Source organism: Falco peregrinus, chromosome 19 (genome assembly GCF_023634155.1).
Source record: "Falco peregrinus isolate bFalPer1 chromosome 19, bFalPer1.pri, whole genome shotgun sequence".
NCBI classification, from domain to species: Eukaryota; Metazoa; Chordata; class Aves; order Falconiformes; family Falconidae; genus Falco; species Falco peregrinus.
Window position 1 is genome coordinate 943138 of NC_073740.1, and position 18419 is coordinate 961556.

Here is an 18419-nt window from a genome sequence, read left to right on the forward strand (position 1 = left end):
GAGACTGCTGCTTTGAAGTGTGGCTTTGGGTTTGCTTCTTTTTACAGACAGCCTATAGGTTATTTGCATGAGTTAATAAGGCAAGGGAGGAAGAAAAACACATACAGACTTGGGGAGCACAGTCTGTTTTGGTTGAAAATGGTCTCTTCAGTTTTCTGTGAGACGGCAGCTGCTTGTCAGGTCTGTGCTGACAGAACTTTGAAGCACGCTTCAGTAATCTGTCTGCATTTCTCTGCTTCCCCTTGCTGTTTCCAACATGCTAAAAATCATCAAAACAGTGAAATACTGTCCCGCGGCTGCAGGAAGAGGAATGAGAATGTGTTCCCAGTATCCAATCATCTGCTTATTCTGCCTGTTCTTAAGAATAGAATTTATTGAAGCAATTTATCCTGACTAAATGTGATATAAATCTGAGCACATGTATGTACATACCAGTCATATTCTGTAGTGAATGAGCAGCTAAATCTTTCTTTAAAGAATGAGTGAATCCTCCTGACACTTTGCAAGATCGAGTAAACTGAGGTTTTTGCCATGTGTTGGTTCTGATTTTTTTTTAATAGAGCTGCTTGTTTTGCTATCAGAAGTAGCTGGCAGGCAGCCTGAAATGCCATTGGGTTTTTGCTTTGTTTTCCTGCTCTCAGTTTCAGTTAGTGTTATCGAAGCACTGGGAGTGACAGCTGATCCATTTCTTTAATTTCCTAAATAGCTTTTCTATACATTGGAAGCATAAATACGAGGTAGAGAGACCCCTGAAGTTCTTCATGTTGGCGAAGGCAGCAGGCTGCTTAAGTGACAGTGGTAAGGACAATCTCTGACCTCTGTTAATTAAAAAAGCATAGGGTTGGCTGCCCTGTGAAATACAGCAGTCTCCCTCCGTAATAATTATGCTGTGTGTTTAACAATAAGATTTGTTTGTTGATGGAATAAACACATCCCTAACCTCATCCCACGCAACTGAGTTTAAATGTAGGAGGGTGATTTAAACAGTCTTCAAACACCTCCAGCACCAGCCTGACTTTGACAGGAAGGGGCATAACAACTGTCCTCTAAAGTTTTGTGACTTTGCTGCTGTCTCAATGTCGTAGCTCCTAACTTGAAGCTGCTTCGTCACTTGACAGTTGCTGAATGCGGTGCTGGACTGGCAGAGACTTCTGGGGTTTGTGATTAGTTTGAGAACAAACTGTAAAAACTGACGCCCCAGGCTCCCTTTGTAGACCAGTTCACCAGCATACCTGGCTGCAAGGACTCTTGAGAGGAGCTTTCAGGCTCTCGCGTGGCCTCGTGCTCAGCTTGCTGGAGGTACGTATGGTCACGCCTGGTGCTGCTTACACTCTAAGTGCCGTTCAAACACAAACCTGTGAGCCCACCAAGCGCAGAGTTGTGGCCCTGGCTTTTGTAGGCAGGTAACCTGTTTGTCAAAGCCTGCACAAATCGTTGACTGAATAGGAGTTAAGAATTCTGGAACTAATGACACATGCTTCTACCTTCAGCTTGATAGACAACACTGGCTGCAGCTTCTGGGAGCCTGGGCCGTGCCAGGAGCCGTGGGACAGATCCTTGTCTCTTATGGGCAAGGAAGACGGGTGCACAGTGAGATGAGTGATGATGTGACTGTCAGGAGGGGGAAAACTAACGCCCAGGCTGCCCAAGACAGCAATATTTGACTTTTATTTGGTCTGTATCCTGATACGATAGTCTTACCTGCCACCATACTGCACAGGTGATGGTAAAATAACTCTAGCAGTCATCAAGTTGATGTGTCCTTTGTCTGATCTGACTTCTCTGGTTATTTTCTTACAGAGAGAGTTGTAGTGAGGCTGCCCTCTGCTAGGAGTGGGTGATGAAGGGCTGAGCACTCTTGACTCATTCAGAGCTGCAGCGTTTTGTGCAGCTACCTGGAAGGTTCGGTTGCAGTGGTTTTTGGACCCCAAGCACAGGTGACAAAGTGTTTAATCAGTTCTGTGCTTCTCTTCTTTGCGGTGTCAGAGAGTTGGTCTGAGCAGTGGTTTGGTACTACAGGAAGGTTTGACCTCTTCATCCCTCTTTGCTGGAGGCTGCTTTTGCATGTTAAAGCTTCCTGAGGAAGCCTGGGTTTCTCTGTGCCTTCAGAACAGGTCATACGTAACAGCAGCTCCTGTGTCCACTGTTAGATGCAGCAGATGCATGGAAGTCAGCTACGTCAGGGCCTGAAGGAGATTACTCTTGGAGGAGGATCAGTTTGCTGTGGGTGGAGGTGAGATCCCAGTTTGTTTAGCAGGCAAGAGCAATGGTTCAGTATTTTGGTTTCTCCTGGTCTAGAGCTCTTGCAGAAGTTCAGAAGGATGGTACAAAGAGTCCTGTCTTTAACGTGTCCTTGTCTTGCTGTCATCTGTGCCTGTGTCACCTCAAGGCTAGCCTTCGCCAGGATTTAATCTTCTGGTGAAGATACGGAGCCGCTGTTATCTCCTGCGAGTTCTGCAAGCCCCTTGTCACTTCTGTGGGCTTTTCTGAGGGGGCTGCTGTTGTGGGTGGATGTTCCTGGCCATCTTTATTGCTTTTATTATTACGCTCGTCCTATGCTAGGGAGCGTTTTGGCTGCTCGCCTGTTCCATTTGTGAGAGGGCTATTTATCCTTTTGTGAGTTCGTGTTTGCATAGGCCATGCAGTTTTGCTTAAAAAATCCAAACATAGTCTAGTGTAGTGGAAGTCTCTCCCCTTTTTGTGGGAGAAGAACTGGCAGCTGCTTTCTCATAACTTTTGGTTGTTGCTGATGTGTGCTGCGGCTGAGCCAGTGCTTGAGGAGGGGAATTCCACCTCCTGTAGCCACCCATTTTAGCTGCACACTGCCCTAGCATGTGGCAATAGAAAAATAACCTTTTTTTTCACGTTGAGCAATAATTGATTTCGGTGTCTTTTTCAATAAAAGCAAAAGGGGACTGTTTTCTGTAGCACATGCATTCACCCTCTGCTGCTAAGTTGCATTCTTGGAGCACTTTCTCATATAGCTCCTAAAAATAACAAGTCTCCCCACCCTCTTGCCGCTGCTCAGTGCGTGTGCATGTATTAATGGTTAGAAATGCAAAAAGCTAACTAAAAGAGCCTGTGTCTTCGTGAACGCGTTTTGGCCGCATTCGGGTTTCATTTCTGCTCTTGGCTGTAGCAAGCTGACGTGCGTCGCTGCAGCCAAGTGCCGAACTTGGAGTAAGAGATGCTGGAAGCAACATGAACAGCCAGAACATGTTCGCACAGTAAACCCCCTGAAGAGATAGCATTTGCTTTATTATAGCTTTTTAAAATCCTGCTATAAAAATATCAGTGGGTGGAGGGAACCATTATTTCTTGAATTTGAGGTGGTGGGGGTTACTTTATTTACTCTTATTTTTTATTAATAAGAATAGCTTCACTTGTAGCATAATAGGACTGAGTGTTTTGTTATCCTTGGCTATAATCTGTGATAAACTACCCCTGCCATCAGCCTTGTAGTTTACCCACTAGGGAGCCAGATTATTGCCTTGTAAAACGGAGCACCACTCCTATAATCCCTTAATTAATTAAATGACAAATTTTAGTTCTCTCCCATTGAAAATATAACTTGTACATAGAGAGGACTTGGATTTATTTGATCACTTCTTGGTTGCACTTTGTTTTTTTTCCTGTAGATTGTCACTGTCTTTGCTTATGTGTCTGTGCTTTCTACTGTAAATGCTGCGGGAGGGCGAAGCAGGCTGGGCCCTTCCTCAGCACCCGCTGTTGGGGGGGGTCTTTTGTAGGTCTTTGCAGTGCCAGGTGGTCCTTTGTGAGAGATGAGCGTTGTGCCTATCTTGCAGGTGGTGACAGTGAGCTGGGAAAGTCCTGTGGCCCTCTGGAGAACTGCTGGTGGGCCCTGGTGGGAGCCCAGGCGTGGAGAGCTCCTGCTTCTTCCCTACCCACTGGCCCGCACTGTCTCACTGTCACAGTTCCCAATGAGCCCTTCTGGTGTGACGCAGCACCTTCTCTTCATACGTGAAAAATTGACTGGGCCCTCCGAAGTCTTATTCAAACTTGGGTTGCATTAATTTCTCTTCCCTGATTGTGTCTAGGGCACAATGAGATCCTCCTTCTCTGCAAGCACAGCATTGATTAATTACAGCCCTGCAAAGGGCAGCTTCTGATCTTGATATTTTTAATTTTTTTTGGCTTATTTAACAATTTCCTCTTCTCTCCTCTCTCCTCAGCTTAGCTCAGCTGCATGAAATATGGGAGACGACAGGCCGTTTGTGTGCAATGCCCCCGGCTGTGGACAGGTACGTTTACAGTATACTTTATTGTGAATGTGTCGTTGTGAATCAAAGTGGCTGTTTTATCACTGAGGCAAAGAGTTTAAAGCCGGTGTTTTACGTGATCACTGGAGGTAATCAGATCAGAGGATTTGCAGTGTGTAAATCCAGGTTATGAGCAAGTGCAGGCACTCCAAAGTAATGAAATCTGCCTTGCTTTGTGGCGTATTGTTATTCTGCTGGTGTTTTCCGTGAGACCCATCCAGCCCAGAGAAAACATGCTGATCTCCTGTTAATGTTTTCTGATAACATTGCTCATCTTCTTTCAAGGCTGTTTAACCAAAGGACAGATATTCCTTCTCTGCTGGGATGAGTTAGCAGCTATAGCATATTCTGTAAAGCAGCTGAGAATGTGACAGTTGATGGTTGGTGTTATGCGAACCCCAAACTGCCGTAGTCTATTTTGGGCTTGCAAAAAAAAAAAAAAAAAAGACGACCCATTGTGAATTTTTCCTCTGCGGACAGCATGCTAGAGTTGGCTATGGCCTTGCAAAACTTTTTGTCCCTTTCCTAGGGCAAATGCTTATTGCTCTGAATGAGTCACATCCCCTTTTCAGTCATCCGACCTTCCTCGTGGGCTCGCCTGCCTGCGAAGGCACCTTCCCATTGCGTTTTGCTTGGTTCTGCAATGAAGCTAACGCTTCCCCAAAGCTGGGCTCAGGGTCACTCCGGCGCTCAGTGGTGTCTTGGCAGCTCGCACGCCGTGTTAATGGGAGGAACAGGGGGATTGTGCAATTACTGCTGGGGCTGTTTTAATGGGAGCCATTAGAAATTGGGGCTTCTGTGGAAGTACAGCCCTGTGGAGAGTCCAGGGAGAATTCGGTTTGTCTGTTCTGAAGCATTTGAACCTCAAAATGCTAAGATGCCTTTTGTAGGGGAAGGAGGGGGAAGGAATTGTGGCTTTTAATTAGATATTAAGTGCTGTGCACACAGTTTTCCTGGCTGCAACCGTTGGATGTCAGGTTGCCAAACTGTTATGGCTGTGACGCATTTGGGAGCTCTAACCGATCCCAGGGCACTCACCCCGTCCCCTGTTCCCCCTCAGTTCTTCAGTGTATTTAATACCTTAAATGTCTCTTGTGGGTCTCTCAATTGAAATTAAAGATAATTCTGCGTCCCCAGGGCACGTCCTCTGAGACTGCATGTGAATTCTGTGACGCATTTATTTTTATAGCACAGAAATGGGTCAAAAATCTCATCTGGTAACTCTTGGAGATGGGGGCTCTTTAAAAATACACAATTAGGACTTCTCAGCTTTTTGATCATTCTGGCACTAGTCTCGTCTGAAGCATTCTCTATCCGCTTGCAGGTGATCTTCCTCCCCCCCCCCCCCCCTTTTTTTTTTTGTTGGAAGCTGCTTTTTATCTTGAACTTCTTTGCCTGTGAAATTGTGCAAGTCATTTATAAAATGTATTAGCTGTATTTGAGCACTTAATGATGTGAGGACTTCAATCATACAACCTTAAAATCGGATTCAAACAAGCAATTAAGGCAAACAACAATGTATTTAAATTTAATCTCCCACAATCTCCCACAAATGACATATAAAGGTGGTTGCTTCCTCCTTTCGCTGTTCCAGACTGCTGCTTATGGGTAATTCTGACAATTCTTCATGTTAATATTGAAATGTTAGAATCCGGGTAATTCATACCGGTATGATTCATTGTGATCTAACCTGACCTCATGCACAGTTTCCTAGAACGTCCTTCAATACCTGTTCAAACCAGAGCATGTATTAAACAGTGATGATCCAAGCTTGATTTAAAATATTTCCAGTGATGGAAAATTCACCACAGCCCTTGGTTAAGTTTTTCTAATAGTTAATTGCTCTCACCGGTAAGGAAAAATTATGCCTTATTTCCAGTCTAAACCTGTTCGGCTGCAGCTTCCAGGCTATGGAGCTTGTTAATTTTTGTTTGTCAGACAGAAGATCCTCCCCATCAAATTTGTGATGTCTGTAGGTGTTTGCTGATCGACCGAGTCATCCCTTAAACAGTCATTCAGACTAACTAAATACACAGAGCTCTGAGCATCTTCCTGTAAGTCCTGGTGTCTTCTGTGCATTTTTTTTTTGTCCTCTAATATGTACATATCAGCTTCACATTGAAGGTTTTTAAGAGCACTTACAAATCCTGCTCATCGCTAACATGCAGCAGTACTGCCATAGAAGTGCAGTGGTACCCAAGAGCTGTACAGACAGTCATAGAAGGATCATCAGCTAAAATTAATGTTTGGTGAGATGTGCTTTCTGGGGCAAGCAGAGTACAATTGCTGCGACGAGCTGGACAGGGTAGAGCAATTGGTAGCTTTGAATATTAAAAATAAATCCAAATTTGAAGTTGGGGGGCTGGTGGTGACCAGCAGCTGTCTGCAGGGCTCAGCCTCTGAAGCACATGCTGCATTGTTTCCCCCGCAGCTCGTGCTGCCTTTTGGCACTAAACCCTGACCCTTGACAAGCCGCTGTGGATCATCCCATCAGAAATGGCTTCTTCGTGTGAACCTATCTTGGTTCATTCCCTCATTCCTAAAGATCGAGACCCCTGTCTTCAAACATAGGGGGCAAGAAGGGAGGCATCAGCTCAGTGTGTTCTGGTACAGAGACATCCTGACCTTTCCACAGGCGCTCAGTGCCTATGGATCCCATCAGAGTCTGTGTGATCCAGAGGTTTGAGCTTTCCGGGGGGTAATTGTGTTTTTTTCACCCAGGCACACAAATGCACTCTCAAGCAGTGCTGTATTGCTTACAGCACGGGAAACTTTTTTTCTTTTTTCCCCAGCTCAAAAGCCAGCCAGACTGTGGCTGGCACTGCAGAGGGAGACTTCCTTGCAGGATTAAGCCTTCCCCCCCCCCGCCTCATTCTTTTAAGACCTTTGGGTGCATTTTGCTTAGGAAAAAAGCCGCTTGAGTGGGAGGATGTCGGTGGCTGTTGAGCCTCTTGGGTTATCAGGGTCAGTGGTTTTGGGATAACGCCAGGATATTGGGATTTATCCTTTTGCTGCTGTGGCTCCAGCCTCTGTTCCTTTCTCTTGTTTATAAACCTCTGATCCTGTGCCCAATCCATTAGCAAGTTTTTATCCCTGCATATTCCAGTTCTTTTGGATACTCCTGTTGGAGGGGTGCGCTCTGGTTTTGGTGGGCTGCTCCCATGGGAACTGGCTGCTTTGGTCCTGAGTAAATTGGGATGGGCTTCTGGATTTTACTGTCAGGTGGGCCAGCAGGTGTGGGGACAAATCACCCAGTCCTTTTCTGCTGGCTAAAATTAGTGATCTGCCTCTTGCAAATGCTCGGCTGAGACACGCAGTAGCATAGGAGGTCGCGGGAGAAGGGAGAGCAGAGCCAAATTAATTTGAACAGGAGACTGGAGAGAATTACTGCAAAGTCAGTGGTGATTTTCCCCCTTTAAAGGAAAAAAAAAAATATTTTGCTTCCCAGTGTAATTTCTTTGAACCATTAGCTGCTGCTTTCCCTCTGTAGCTGGTACCAGCCCCGTTTTTTTTATGCTGTATGCCCTTCTTTCCTCCTTTTCCTTCACTGCTTCTATGTAGAAAAAGGCTGTAAAGCTTACTTTTCAGGGAAGCGAGGAGGGGCAAGAGGGAGCGGCCACCGAAAATAGATGAGCAGATCTTGCTGTACCCCCCATATCATTGCAGCTAGTGGACTTCCAGTGGGTATGTAAACATGTTTTGGTTGCTAGGTCTTTAATGGTTGTTATTTTTGGATTCTGTATGTGATCGCTTCCCAACAGTGAGTCTGCTGTGACACAGCTGACTTCTAAATGTGCTGCATATACTGCTTTTAAAAAAGATTCTTCTCAAGGTCATTTATCTGGTTTCTTCTCTAAGAGGACAGGTGACATGTTTTTCCCCGAGCCCCTCTCCCCGGCCCTCTCTGCGTAGATGGAGAAGAGCTATTCTGCCACGGGGACGGGCCCCCCTGTGCCACTGTGGAGGTGAGGAGGGAGGCAGAGGCAAGCCCCTGCCTCCGAAATGTCTGCAGGGGATGTAGAGCAATGCCTCAAGTAAGGCTTTAGTTGAATCTGTTAAGTGAAACTAATCTGGGGGTGGTGTGTGCTGCTAATCATTATTAAAATCTTCTAATCCCATTTAAAACATACTGAGTGATGAAAGGTGGCCTTAGCGCAACCAAGTGTTGGCTGTAAACTTGAGCATTGCCATTAAAGTTGAAAGGTATTAACTAAGTCTGTATAATGAGACAGCTCTGACTCATTAACACAAGATAATTAAAACTTCGGCCATCCTGTCTAAGGCATCTAGAGCAAAGGTCTGGAAGGAAGGTGGGAGCTTTGGATGCTCCAGTGCTGCTTCATGACCATGAGCTGGTGGTGGCAGAGGGAAGTCGCTCTCTGTCTGGCTCTGTATCCTCCCTTCTAAAATGGTGTTAAACCCTTCCCGGGGTGCCTGGTGGCTGATGTGGGCAGGCGAGCTGGCAGCGTGAAATGCAGGCTGGTGGGGAGACAGATGTGCCTCCCCGGCAGTCGTGCCTCTTCTGCTCCTCTCCTGAAGGCTTTGGGAGTGCTGGATGCTTGAGGCTTTATGAAGTGTCATGATGGAGGAACATCTTTATTAATAAAACTGTTTGGTCCGCTCCTGTTGCCCAAACTAATGGAGGGGCCATAATACCGAATATATTCTACTGGGAGCAAGACTTTCCTGAGCCCCTGCCTCCCCACTCCATGCCGTTTCACTTTTATAAAAAGTGACACAAATCATCACTCAGGTCCTAATTCCAGTGCTACAGTTATACAGGCCATTTCCTCAAACAATCGTTTGCTTTTTAAACCCACCCTTAATTTAACAATTTATTCCCCTTAAACCCATGCCACTGAGGTGATGCTCGTGCAGTGTCCAAGAAACGCGAAGCCCAGAACTTTCACGAGGCCAGAAAATGATTTTTCTTCTTTGTGGTTTATTGTATCCTCTTATCTTGTCATATAATAGAAATAATGTTTATGGCATTGAGGCCTCAGCATCACTTGGCATTTAACCAACCTCAAAAGCAGTTTATTGCTTTGTATACTCTGCCGCCATGACCATTATCCCTTAAATCTCTATTGCTTTGTAATATACGAGGCAACAAATGGCTTCTGCGATTGGTTAAATGTGGAACTGAAGCTAAGGTGTGTTTTGTAGCTTGTATAATCCAAACGAATATAGATTATTCCTTTTATATGAGTGCTGGTGTAGAGAGGAAAAAATGGCCCTAGTCTCTTTCCAAGAAGCGGCGAGCTCTCCTTGTCACGGTTCAAACTTTCAGGTGGCCCAGGATGTGCATAATGCCTTGGCCGCTCGGAGGTCTGCCTTGGGATTTCCAGCCCTGGAGCTACCCTGTCGGCAGCCTGAGCTACGATTTGTACAGTTTATCTTCATCCCGGTTTCAGGTAGGGACTAGCTCCACCAGTGCGAGGAATGAGTCTTGTCCCTGTCTCTGCAGTTCTGTCTGTGACTGAATGCCCTTTGTGGAAACAGATTGTTCAAGACGAGCCATTGTGATTAAGAGGCAGAATAATACAGTGAAGCAAGTAGGTAGGTGTTGTAGAGCAGCCCAGAGGTAACGAGAAGAAAGTGCCCATGCCCATTTGCTTTACAACAAAGCATCTTTCTCATGCTATAATTTCAAAGGTTTGCTTTGTTACCGTCCTTCTCTCCTTCCAGTTACTGCATAAAGCAAAAGGTAAGAAAACATTCCCCGTCTCAAAGGTGCCAGGAGCCGCCTCTACTCGTGTGAGAAAATCCAAAGGGATGTCTCAGCCCTGCTGGAGCTCCCTGCCAACCCTGGCTGGGACCACGCGTGCGCAGGACATGAATGTGTTCGGTTTCAGTATGAGCGTGTACAGAAAGGAATACTTGTGTGTTGATTTAACAGCCTCTTTAGGGTCTGCCTCTTGAGACTTTGTTCCTGCAGCTTATGAAGGGAAGCCAGACAAACTGCCTAAGAAGTTCAGAGTTAAAATTGAATCTTTGAGAAACTTCAGCCCAATTGGCTACCTGCTGTTAGAGTAAACAGGAATTTAAATGGTTATTAAGCAGAGTTATGACACCCTGTCCTCCAGTAGAAATTGTTACTGTCCTGGCACAGGAACTGAGTGGGACTGGACTTGGATGCTGGCACAGGGTGTTTTTCCTAAAGAATTCAGGCTCCTAACACCCACTGATTTAATGAGGTAGGAACCGTTATGTCTTTGGAAATCTGAGCCTCATTAATCGGGAGAATGGCTTCTGTGGAGCAGGGTGGGTAGTGTCTGTCACCCTGGACAGGGCTGGTGAGAGCGGCGAGCCAGGAGCAGGACATGCAGCGGCCCCTGCCAGGGTTACGTGGCACAGCTGACATCGGGGTCTCGGCTCCAGGGGCCCCCAGGTGACCTGGGCACCAGGATGCCGTGGGGCTGGGTGCGGTGTGTCACTGGGGGACTGAGGCCAAGGGCTGGATCACACGGGAGGCAGATCCCATCCACCTGCAAGCCCTTGCAGGTGGCCCTGGGCCACTGAGACTTCCCCTGTGTGCCCAAAAGGCTTGCTCCCCACTGGGGTTGAGCCACGGCTGACGCCCCCCTCTACACCAGCCAAATACTAAAAGGAAAAACTGTGGATGTTAACGATGGAGTGCGAATAAAATCCTTCTTGGAGCTTTTTGTTATGCTTGGGCACAGATACCCCTTGTCTGTAGTTAGCATGCAAAGTCACGTATGTGTTGTGTCCCTACTGCACCCAAATGATTTGAAGAGCTGAGCCATAAACTAGAGTTTCTCTCCTGTTTTTTAAATTGAAGGAAACGTCTGAAGCTCTGTGGCAAGGAATTCCTAGCTGTATACGCCTGCTTGCTTCACATCTGCAGCTTTTTATTTGAAGCTGCCACAGCTGAAATAAAATTCTACAGAGAAACATCTTGGTTAAAGGTCTTCTATTATTTTCCAGGAATGCAGGTTTCCAGAGTTAATTATTTATTTCAAATTAAGGCCTTTACAGCTGCAGTACCTGTACATTGTACGTCAAGCACAAAATGGCAGATGCTACACAAATCTCCAAGCGTTTACAGTATGTAATGGGTCTGCGTAAAAGTAGTGGTTGGTTATAGTAACTCTTTAGGTTGTTAGCATCAAAAGAAGTGAATTAATTTGAATTGTAACTCATGTATTGTCAGCAGAGTAAAATGATATCTCCCACCTCTTGCTGAAGGTATTTTTGGAGGTGGGGAGGGGAAAGCTAATTTTGAATAATAATAAGCTTGAGAAGGCATCTGAAACCAGTAAACGTTTATTTTTTACACTCCTATAACTTAAAAATGGCCAAACCAATTTAAACCAAATTGGATAATAAAAAATATTGCTCCTAGGCTGAGCCCCTGTATGCCAAGTTCCAGCCTAGAATGAATTTTTATGACCAAATTATAAACCCCCTAGAAATGAAGGTTTAAAATGGAAATGTTGACAGACCTTTAACTACAAAAGCACTATAATAGAACTTCTTTTTTTATAAAATGGCTGTTTTAAAATATAATTAAGACTTAAATATTATTTAATAGCAGCATTTCCTGTAAGTTAAAATCTTTATCATTCCTATGGCTGGGATTCATTGCCAGTTCTGCGAATGCCAGCTCTGCTTTGCATTTGAAGCACGCGTGCAGTGCTGAACCGACACAGACACTTGTCTGTCAAATGGAAATGGGTCTGGACAGCTTTCCAAATTCCCCATTTCTAAATAAGAGCCTGGATGCCAAAGGGCTCACTGGACCTCCGCACAAATCCTGCGGTGCTGGGAAGAAACTGCCACGTAAGCCTCTGCCAAGGACTCAACTTTTAATAACGTGAAACTCCGGTGGTTCATTCTTTGCAGGCAAACATGTTTGCATCCCCTCTGGCTGATTAGGTATTAATTAGGAGTTGTGCTTTTAGCGCGATGGCTGCTTTGGTGTTCTCAGCACATGCTGACAGCCTTTCGGGGCACTTTGGAAAGCTGGGGACTGAGCAGCCGGTTTGGCCGTGATGAATCTGGAAGCCGCTCACGCTGCAGCGCAGCAGCTTGGAGAGCTGTCCTTGCCAGCAAAAGAAAAGGCTTTTCTTTTGCAGGGGCTTTGCTCGGGCTTCTCCCCGCTCCCAGAGGGATGCTCTGCTCTCCTCCCGCTGCCCGTTCTACTGGCGCTGGTGCAATGGCCTCGTGCCATGGGGCAGGATGGTGCTGCACAGCTGTCACACCCCACCCAGTGTGGGGCTTGGTTTTCATCCCTGCCCCCTTGCCTGGACTCACTAATTCCTCTATTTCGCTGCCCTTCTTTCCCCCCCCCTTCCTCACGTGAAGTGCTGCTGTTTAAAAATAGCCCCTGGATGGCTGCGGCAGTGCCACAGATGCAGGGGCTGTTGCAACACCCGGTTCCTGCGCTGGCTTGAAAGTGGAACTGGCAGCGGGAGAGCACCAGTTACTGCATGGTGTCCTCTCCATTTTCCTGCTGCTTTTCTTGCTTTCTGCTCTCCCTTTTGCAGTTGAATAAGCTCCCTGCTTTTACCCCTGCTGCTGCGTACCTTCTCAGCTCAGCCTTTGTTATCGGGGATGCTGACAGCAGGATGCAGAGACCTCTGAAGTAGTCGCTTTAATCTGTTGGGGTGATATGTTTTGTATACTTTTTTTTTCTTTTTAAAAAAATGGCACTAAGTAGAAAGCAATGTAACCTGGAAGTTGGGAATGTTTGTAGGTCAAACTCTGCGATGCTACAAGCACGCTTGTATGTGCAGGCGCTGTTGCTTGCCCTCCCTCTCCTTCCTCGTGGAAGCCGCAGGAGTTGCTCTCCCTTCCGCAGCCACGCGTGAAGGGCTGGGTGTGTAAGAGCAGCTTTTCCCTTCTATTCGGGGATGGCCACAAACTGGGATGTCCACCCCAAGGCCATTCGGGGGGGGGGGCTGTTTGTTCTAAAGGGCAGGCATTGAAGCAAAATTTATCTGGAAGTGACAATAGACATTTTGGGCTGTTGCAGTGTCCTCCTGTGTGTGCTGTGCGTGCAGCGCTGGGGTTTGACTGGCAAAAGGTCTCTGGAAGCGGCAGTGGACATGCTCGATCAGTCTCTGTTGCATTTTTCACTAGAAACCTCCCAGATCTGGTTGATTAAATGTATCTGTGGGGGTGGGTTTTTCTGTGAAGTAATTGCTTACTAGCACAAATTGGTTTAACGTGTATGTAGAGGAGGTACGTTTCAACTCATGTTAGTTCCTTTCCAGTTTGGATTTTCTCAGAAACAATGGGGCTGTGACTTTGGTTTCTTGCTCTGGAGATGCAGTGAGGTTTGGCAATAGCTTTTACATTTCTGTTTTGGTGAATGGCTGTTCTAGAACAAGCCCTCATTAGGATTTCTTAGCCATATTGGCTGCTGCAGCAATTAAAATGAAGAAATAGCTGCATGGTTTTCCCCTCTATCATCTCAGAGATGCTGTGCCGAGGCTGCAGAATACCTAATAATGCCTTAAAATATGCACAAGCTGGCTTTAATGCAGGTCCTGTCAAAGAAAACATTATCAGAGGATGAGCCGTGCTGCAAAGCGTCAGCTCACTGTCCACCGCCGCCGTTTCAGGCACGCTCTCCAATCGCTTCATTAGCATACTTGTTCATTTTGGCGTAAAAATGGAGTATATGAGGCGGCACACAACTAGTAAACCTATTTCATGTGGCAATAGAATGGCCAGTAATGGATCTAATTGCCCTTTTGGAGCACCTCTTGTCCCAAAGGATTCTTCAAGCGGTCACAAATCACATCAGAAATGCACCTACCATGGAGCTGTGGCGCTGGGGACGGTGCGTTGCTGGTCCCCTGTGCAAAGGGAGCCCCTCCTGCCAGTGAGGTGGGGGCTGAGAGCTCGGCGGCAGCGGCACGCTTTTCTTCAGAGCCGCTTAAAACTTCGTTTAACCTTCCTCATTTCAGAGGAAGGGCACCGAGTAGCGCCGCGGGGCATCGAGCCTGATTTCCAGGGAAAGATGGACTGTTAAGCCATCTGCTTTTTGATGGGTGGTTTGCAGACTCAGCAACTATAAATACATATACGTGTAGAGACAGGGCGCACGCCAAGATGTGTTCCTATATAAATAGTCATATATGTGTATCTACATTTATATTTACCTAAGCACAAACGTATCCTGGCCACCAGTCGCCCTTTACTGGGGCCATTTGATGGCCCGTGCTGGGGCAGCGGGAAGGAAAGTCAGCAGCAGTCCTTGCTCTGGACATCGGTGTAGGAGGGCACCCCCTGCTTGAACAGGGGCCTCGAAAGGTGCAGGGGGGACACGGGTTTTGCAGGGTGCCCGCTGATGGGCACGCTCTCCTCTGGGCTTGCTGCTGCAGAGACCTTCTCGCTGTTCTCGCCTCCCCTGGCAGCACAAGAGCCCCCTGCCCATCTCCCACCTGCAGCGCCAGTCGGTTGTGCTGCCTGCAGGCTGGCAAAGCCCACCCAGGCCTGGAGGCTCTCAGGTGCTGCTGGGGTTCTTTAATGATTTAAATTTCTGTTTTGTTTTGTTTCTTACTGAGCCATATCCTCGCTTTTCCCAGATGATGGGACGGTTTCCACTTTCTGCAGTGGAGGGGAAGGAGGAGGGAGGGTTTCCCCTTTCTTGGGAATGTGATCAGGGCTGCAAAAATACCCACAAAGGAACATGGCCGTGTACTTGCAGGGAATGGTTTCTTCTCTTTTTGATTTAAGGGGGTTTCACAACCGTGGAGTTTCTGCTTTGAATGAACTAATCTCAGCCCAGTCCTTACCTAAAGCTCTTGCTCTGTATCAGAAATGCAAACTGCGTGTGCTGCTAGCACGAAGCCATAAATTGAGCCAGGCTCTTTTATTAACTTGAAATTAGACTCATCTAAAAGCAAGCTTGTGGTCTTGAGCTTAATAGGAGCAGAAAGCTGCCAGTGGCTGCATGCTCCTGCAGCCGAATGCAAACCTGCGAGTGTTGCCATGTTGACCGTGGCATGTGAGTTTAACCTCATATGATCTTATCTCGAGAACTGCAAAACCTGTTTTTCATCCGTGCTGTGTGGCAGCCACTGTCCCTCGTAAAGCAAATGAGAAATAGGGCACTGGGTTTGGAGGGCTGGGAGGGAGGCAGGTTGGCTGGAAACAAGAAAGACATCTTAAGGTGCAATCAAAGCCAGTCGTACACTCAGGATTGAATTCTTCCTGCCTCTTTTGAGCTCTGGGGTTTTTTCTTGGCCAGTAAAATATTTCCTTATGTTACAAACGGTCTTTTGAAGACATGACTGTTTGGTTTTGTGGGTTTGTTGGTGTTTTTTTTTTTGTTGTAGTTGTTCAAAGCCTTGCTTGCTACCTGTCTGCTAAATGCCTGAGAAAATTACAAATGCTTTGTATTTTACTGCACAAACAGATAATTTATTTCCCAAGTGCGGATGCAGCCTGTGGCTTTGACAAAGACCCTGTTATCATGCTGTTGCGTATACGTTTAATTTTCACGAAGGTATGTGAGTTTGCAGGATTTTCTGCAGATTTCTTGCATAAAATTCAGCCAAGTTGCTGCTTAAGGACAAAAACCCAAGTAGCGGGGACTTGTTCTGGGACTTCCATCTCCTTCCCCAGCAAAAACAATGCTGAGGGGGCTGCTTTTGGTCGTAAGGAGAAAGGCAGGTGTGTTTTCCTTCAGCTCCTTAGGCCCTGGGCAGAGTTACTAGTAGCCAACAAGCCTGTGACTTGGTTTTATTTCAATATCTAAATAACCAGGGGATTTTTTTTTCCATAAGCCTGCTTCCTCTGCTCTGTTCTCTAATCCCAGATGCAACTGAGCTTTGCAAGGACACGAGTAGGCAGCCAGAGAGGGCTCTCGGCAATTGGAAAGGCAGCTAAAATCCTCTTTTATTCTCCCAGGGATGCTCGCCGGGCATTGTTGGATGGTGGAGGCCGCTCCGCCCCTCTGGCAGCCAGGCCGGCACGGCTGCTGGTGCACAGCGGGCCGTCGGGTGGTCCATGCAGCTCTCCTGGGCGGTGGCGGTGATGCCGGAGCGTGGGTGAACAGGAGATGCCGTGTCCTTACATACTTGGTGGGAATCACCCTCCCCCAGCATCTCATTGCTGGAGAGCAGGGTGGGAAAAAACCTTTAAGCTGTAATATCTCAGGTCCTTTCATTCTCAAATCGCACATGAAATCTCTAGAACGTGGAGCTGTGTGTAGAAGGGATTTCTAGTCATGCTGGGGTTTTTTTGTGCTTTAGGGGTTTTTGGCTAACACTTCTCTCCCCTTGGTGGTCGCTGCTTTGCACGAGAACCTTCCTTAAAGAGTCAGTTCTTGGGTTGAGGTGTTAAAGCTCACCGTAAATATGTTTATTTCTAGTAGTGCTTTTGACATGGGAGGAAACATGAGGTTTGTAGAGGACCGATGGATTCGCTGGGCAAACGCTGCGTTATCCTGCCGCTGGGGGGGTTGCGGTGCCGTAGCTGCACAAAGGACTGGCATGTGTGTGTCAGAAAAAAAAAAGTACCTTTAGGGCTTTTTCTTCTCAGTGCGTAAAGAACGGGGCACGTGGCCGAGCTGCAGAAGCCCCCTTTGTGTACAAGAGGTAGCACATGGGGATTTTTTTTGTTTCTTTGCCACGGTTCACCCCTTCCCTGGGTTGGTGGTACTGTCTGGACAAATTTAGGCTAAAGCAGGTCCTGGGTGTGTTGGCAGAAAAGCAAAGGTCCATGCAGGAGAGAGCTGAGCTGTCAGCTCCGTAACATCCCTGCCGTTCTTGAAAGATCCCCTGCAAATCTCCTGCCATGGTAAATCTCGGGAGGAGCGTGGCATCCTGTTTATTTAACACCTGCTTAATGATGCAAGCTGAGAAGCTGCACTACCACTTTCCAAGCACTTGTACCAGCTGTTTTGCTCAAATAATTTTTTTATATGCCGGATTAAAACAATAAAAACATTAAAGTCCTAAAATTCCCCCTGAGAGTAAACATCTAGACAATAAAGAATTGTGTGTGTATAGGGGATGGGGTGGGAGAGTTTTGCAGCAGTGCAAAACAAGCTATAAATTAATCTCAGCAGTAAAGCCTGCTAAATTAAACCATTTCATAAAATGAAGTTCTTGTAAAATGTTGAATCAGTCTGTCTTTGGGGCAGTTAAGAAGCCAAAAATCTTTAACTTCTTCAGGTTATTTATTAATAGTGGATGTGCCTTGTGTAGCTGTGTCAGTCTCTGCTTTTAGGCAGAGAAGAGGTGTTTATTTTGGGGGATAGACAGGGAGGGCTTTATGGTCACTAGAATAATGGGCAGGAATTCAAAGCATCACCTGTCACGTTTATCTACTTAAATCCCCTTAATGTGGGCTTCAGACAGGGAGATGAGCTGTTTGGTCTCAAAAAAAGCTCATTTATAAGAATAAATATTCAAAGGAGCGGATTTTAAGCAGTCCAAGCTAGACTTAAAAGTAAGGAGCAGATCACTCCACTGATGTCTGGCTTGTGTGTATCTTGCTGGCTCTTTGCTTTGCTTTTCTTGTTGCGAGACTCCTGCCTTCCCCACTTCTTCTACTGCCCCAGACATCTGCAAAGTCACTGTGCGATGTGTTAGCAGATACTTGCAGTGCCGGAGGTACAGGTGCGAGCTCTTCAGTGCACAGCATCGCTGTCAACATCTTAATTCTGGCTTCTGCACTTGTAAAATCTGCTAATTCACCTACTCGCTGGGGTATTAATCCAAGCTTTTGTTTCTGTGGCTGGGGGAGGTGTTTCCTGCATGCATTTTAGGTATTAAAACCAATTTGTGATTGCTGTGTTAACTCGTCTCCCTTTTAAGAGGCTTGTGTGATGTTTGCTATAAACCTCAAACATTTGTAAGCTTTAGAAGAAAATTAAATGCATTTTGCTTTGACTGCGTGTGAAATTTTATTATCTGCAGCCCATAACGTAGGCGGAAAAATTGTTAAGACCCTAAGGATGCGAGTAAAGCGATTTTGGTGACCTCAGCTGTATATTTCTACATCGCTGAATCATCACCCAGTTGGCACCTCAGCAGGGGCAATTGCTGCTTGCGAGGCTGGGAGCACCGCTGGGGCTGGGGGGAGAGCCGTAGATCAAACAACGTGGGGGAAAGCTTATGGGAAAGCTGCTTGCGTTATGCTTGGCTCTATCTCGTC

General features: G+C 46.5%; 1 protein-coding gene across 10 annotated transcripts in view; it reads left to right on the forward strand.

Annotated features, from left to right (window-relative positions):
- LOC101913823 (cyclic AMP-dependent transcription factor ATF-7) overlaps positions 1 to 18419 on the forward strand; it is a 69722-nt gene that overhangs the window by 16803 nt on the left and 34500 nt on the right. For 4 of the 10 annotated variants that reach the window (XM_055792035.1, XM_055792040.1, XM_055792038.1 and 1 more), the window contains one exon: positions 4194 to 4262. In XM_055792035.1, the coding sequence (XP_055648010.1) occupies positions 4215 to 4262 (48 nt within the window). In that variant the 5' untranslated portion in view covers positions 4194 to 4214. The other 6 variants (XM_055792034.1, XM_055792043.1, XM_055792037.1 and 3 more) reach the window with 5 other exon arrangements.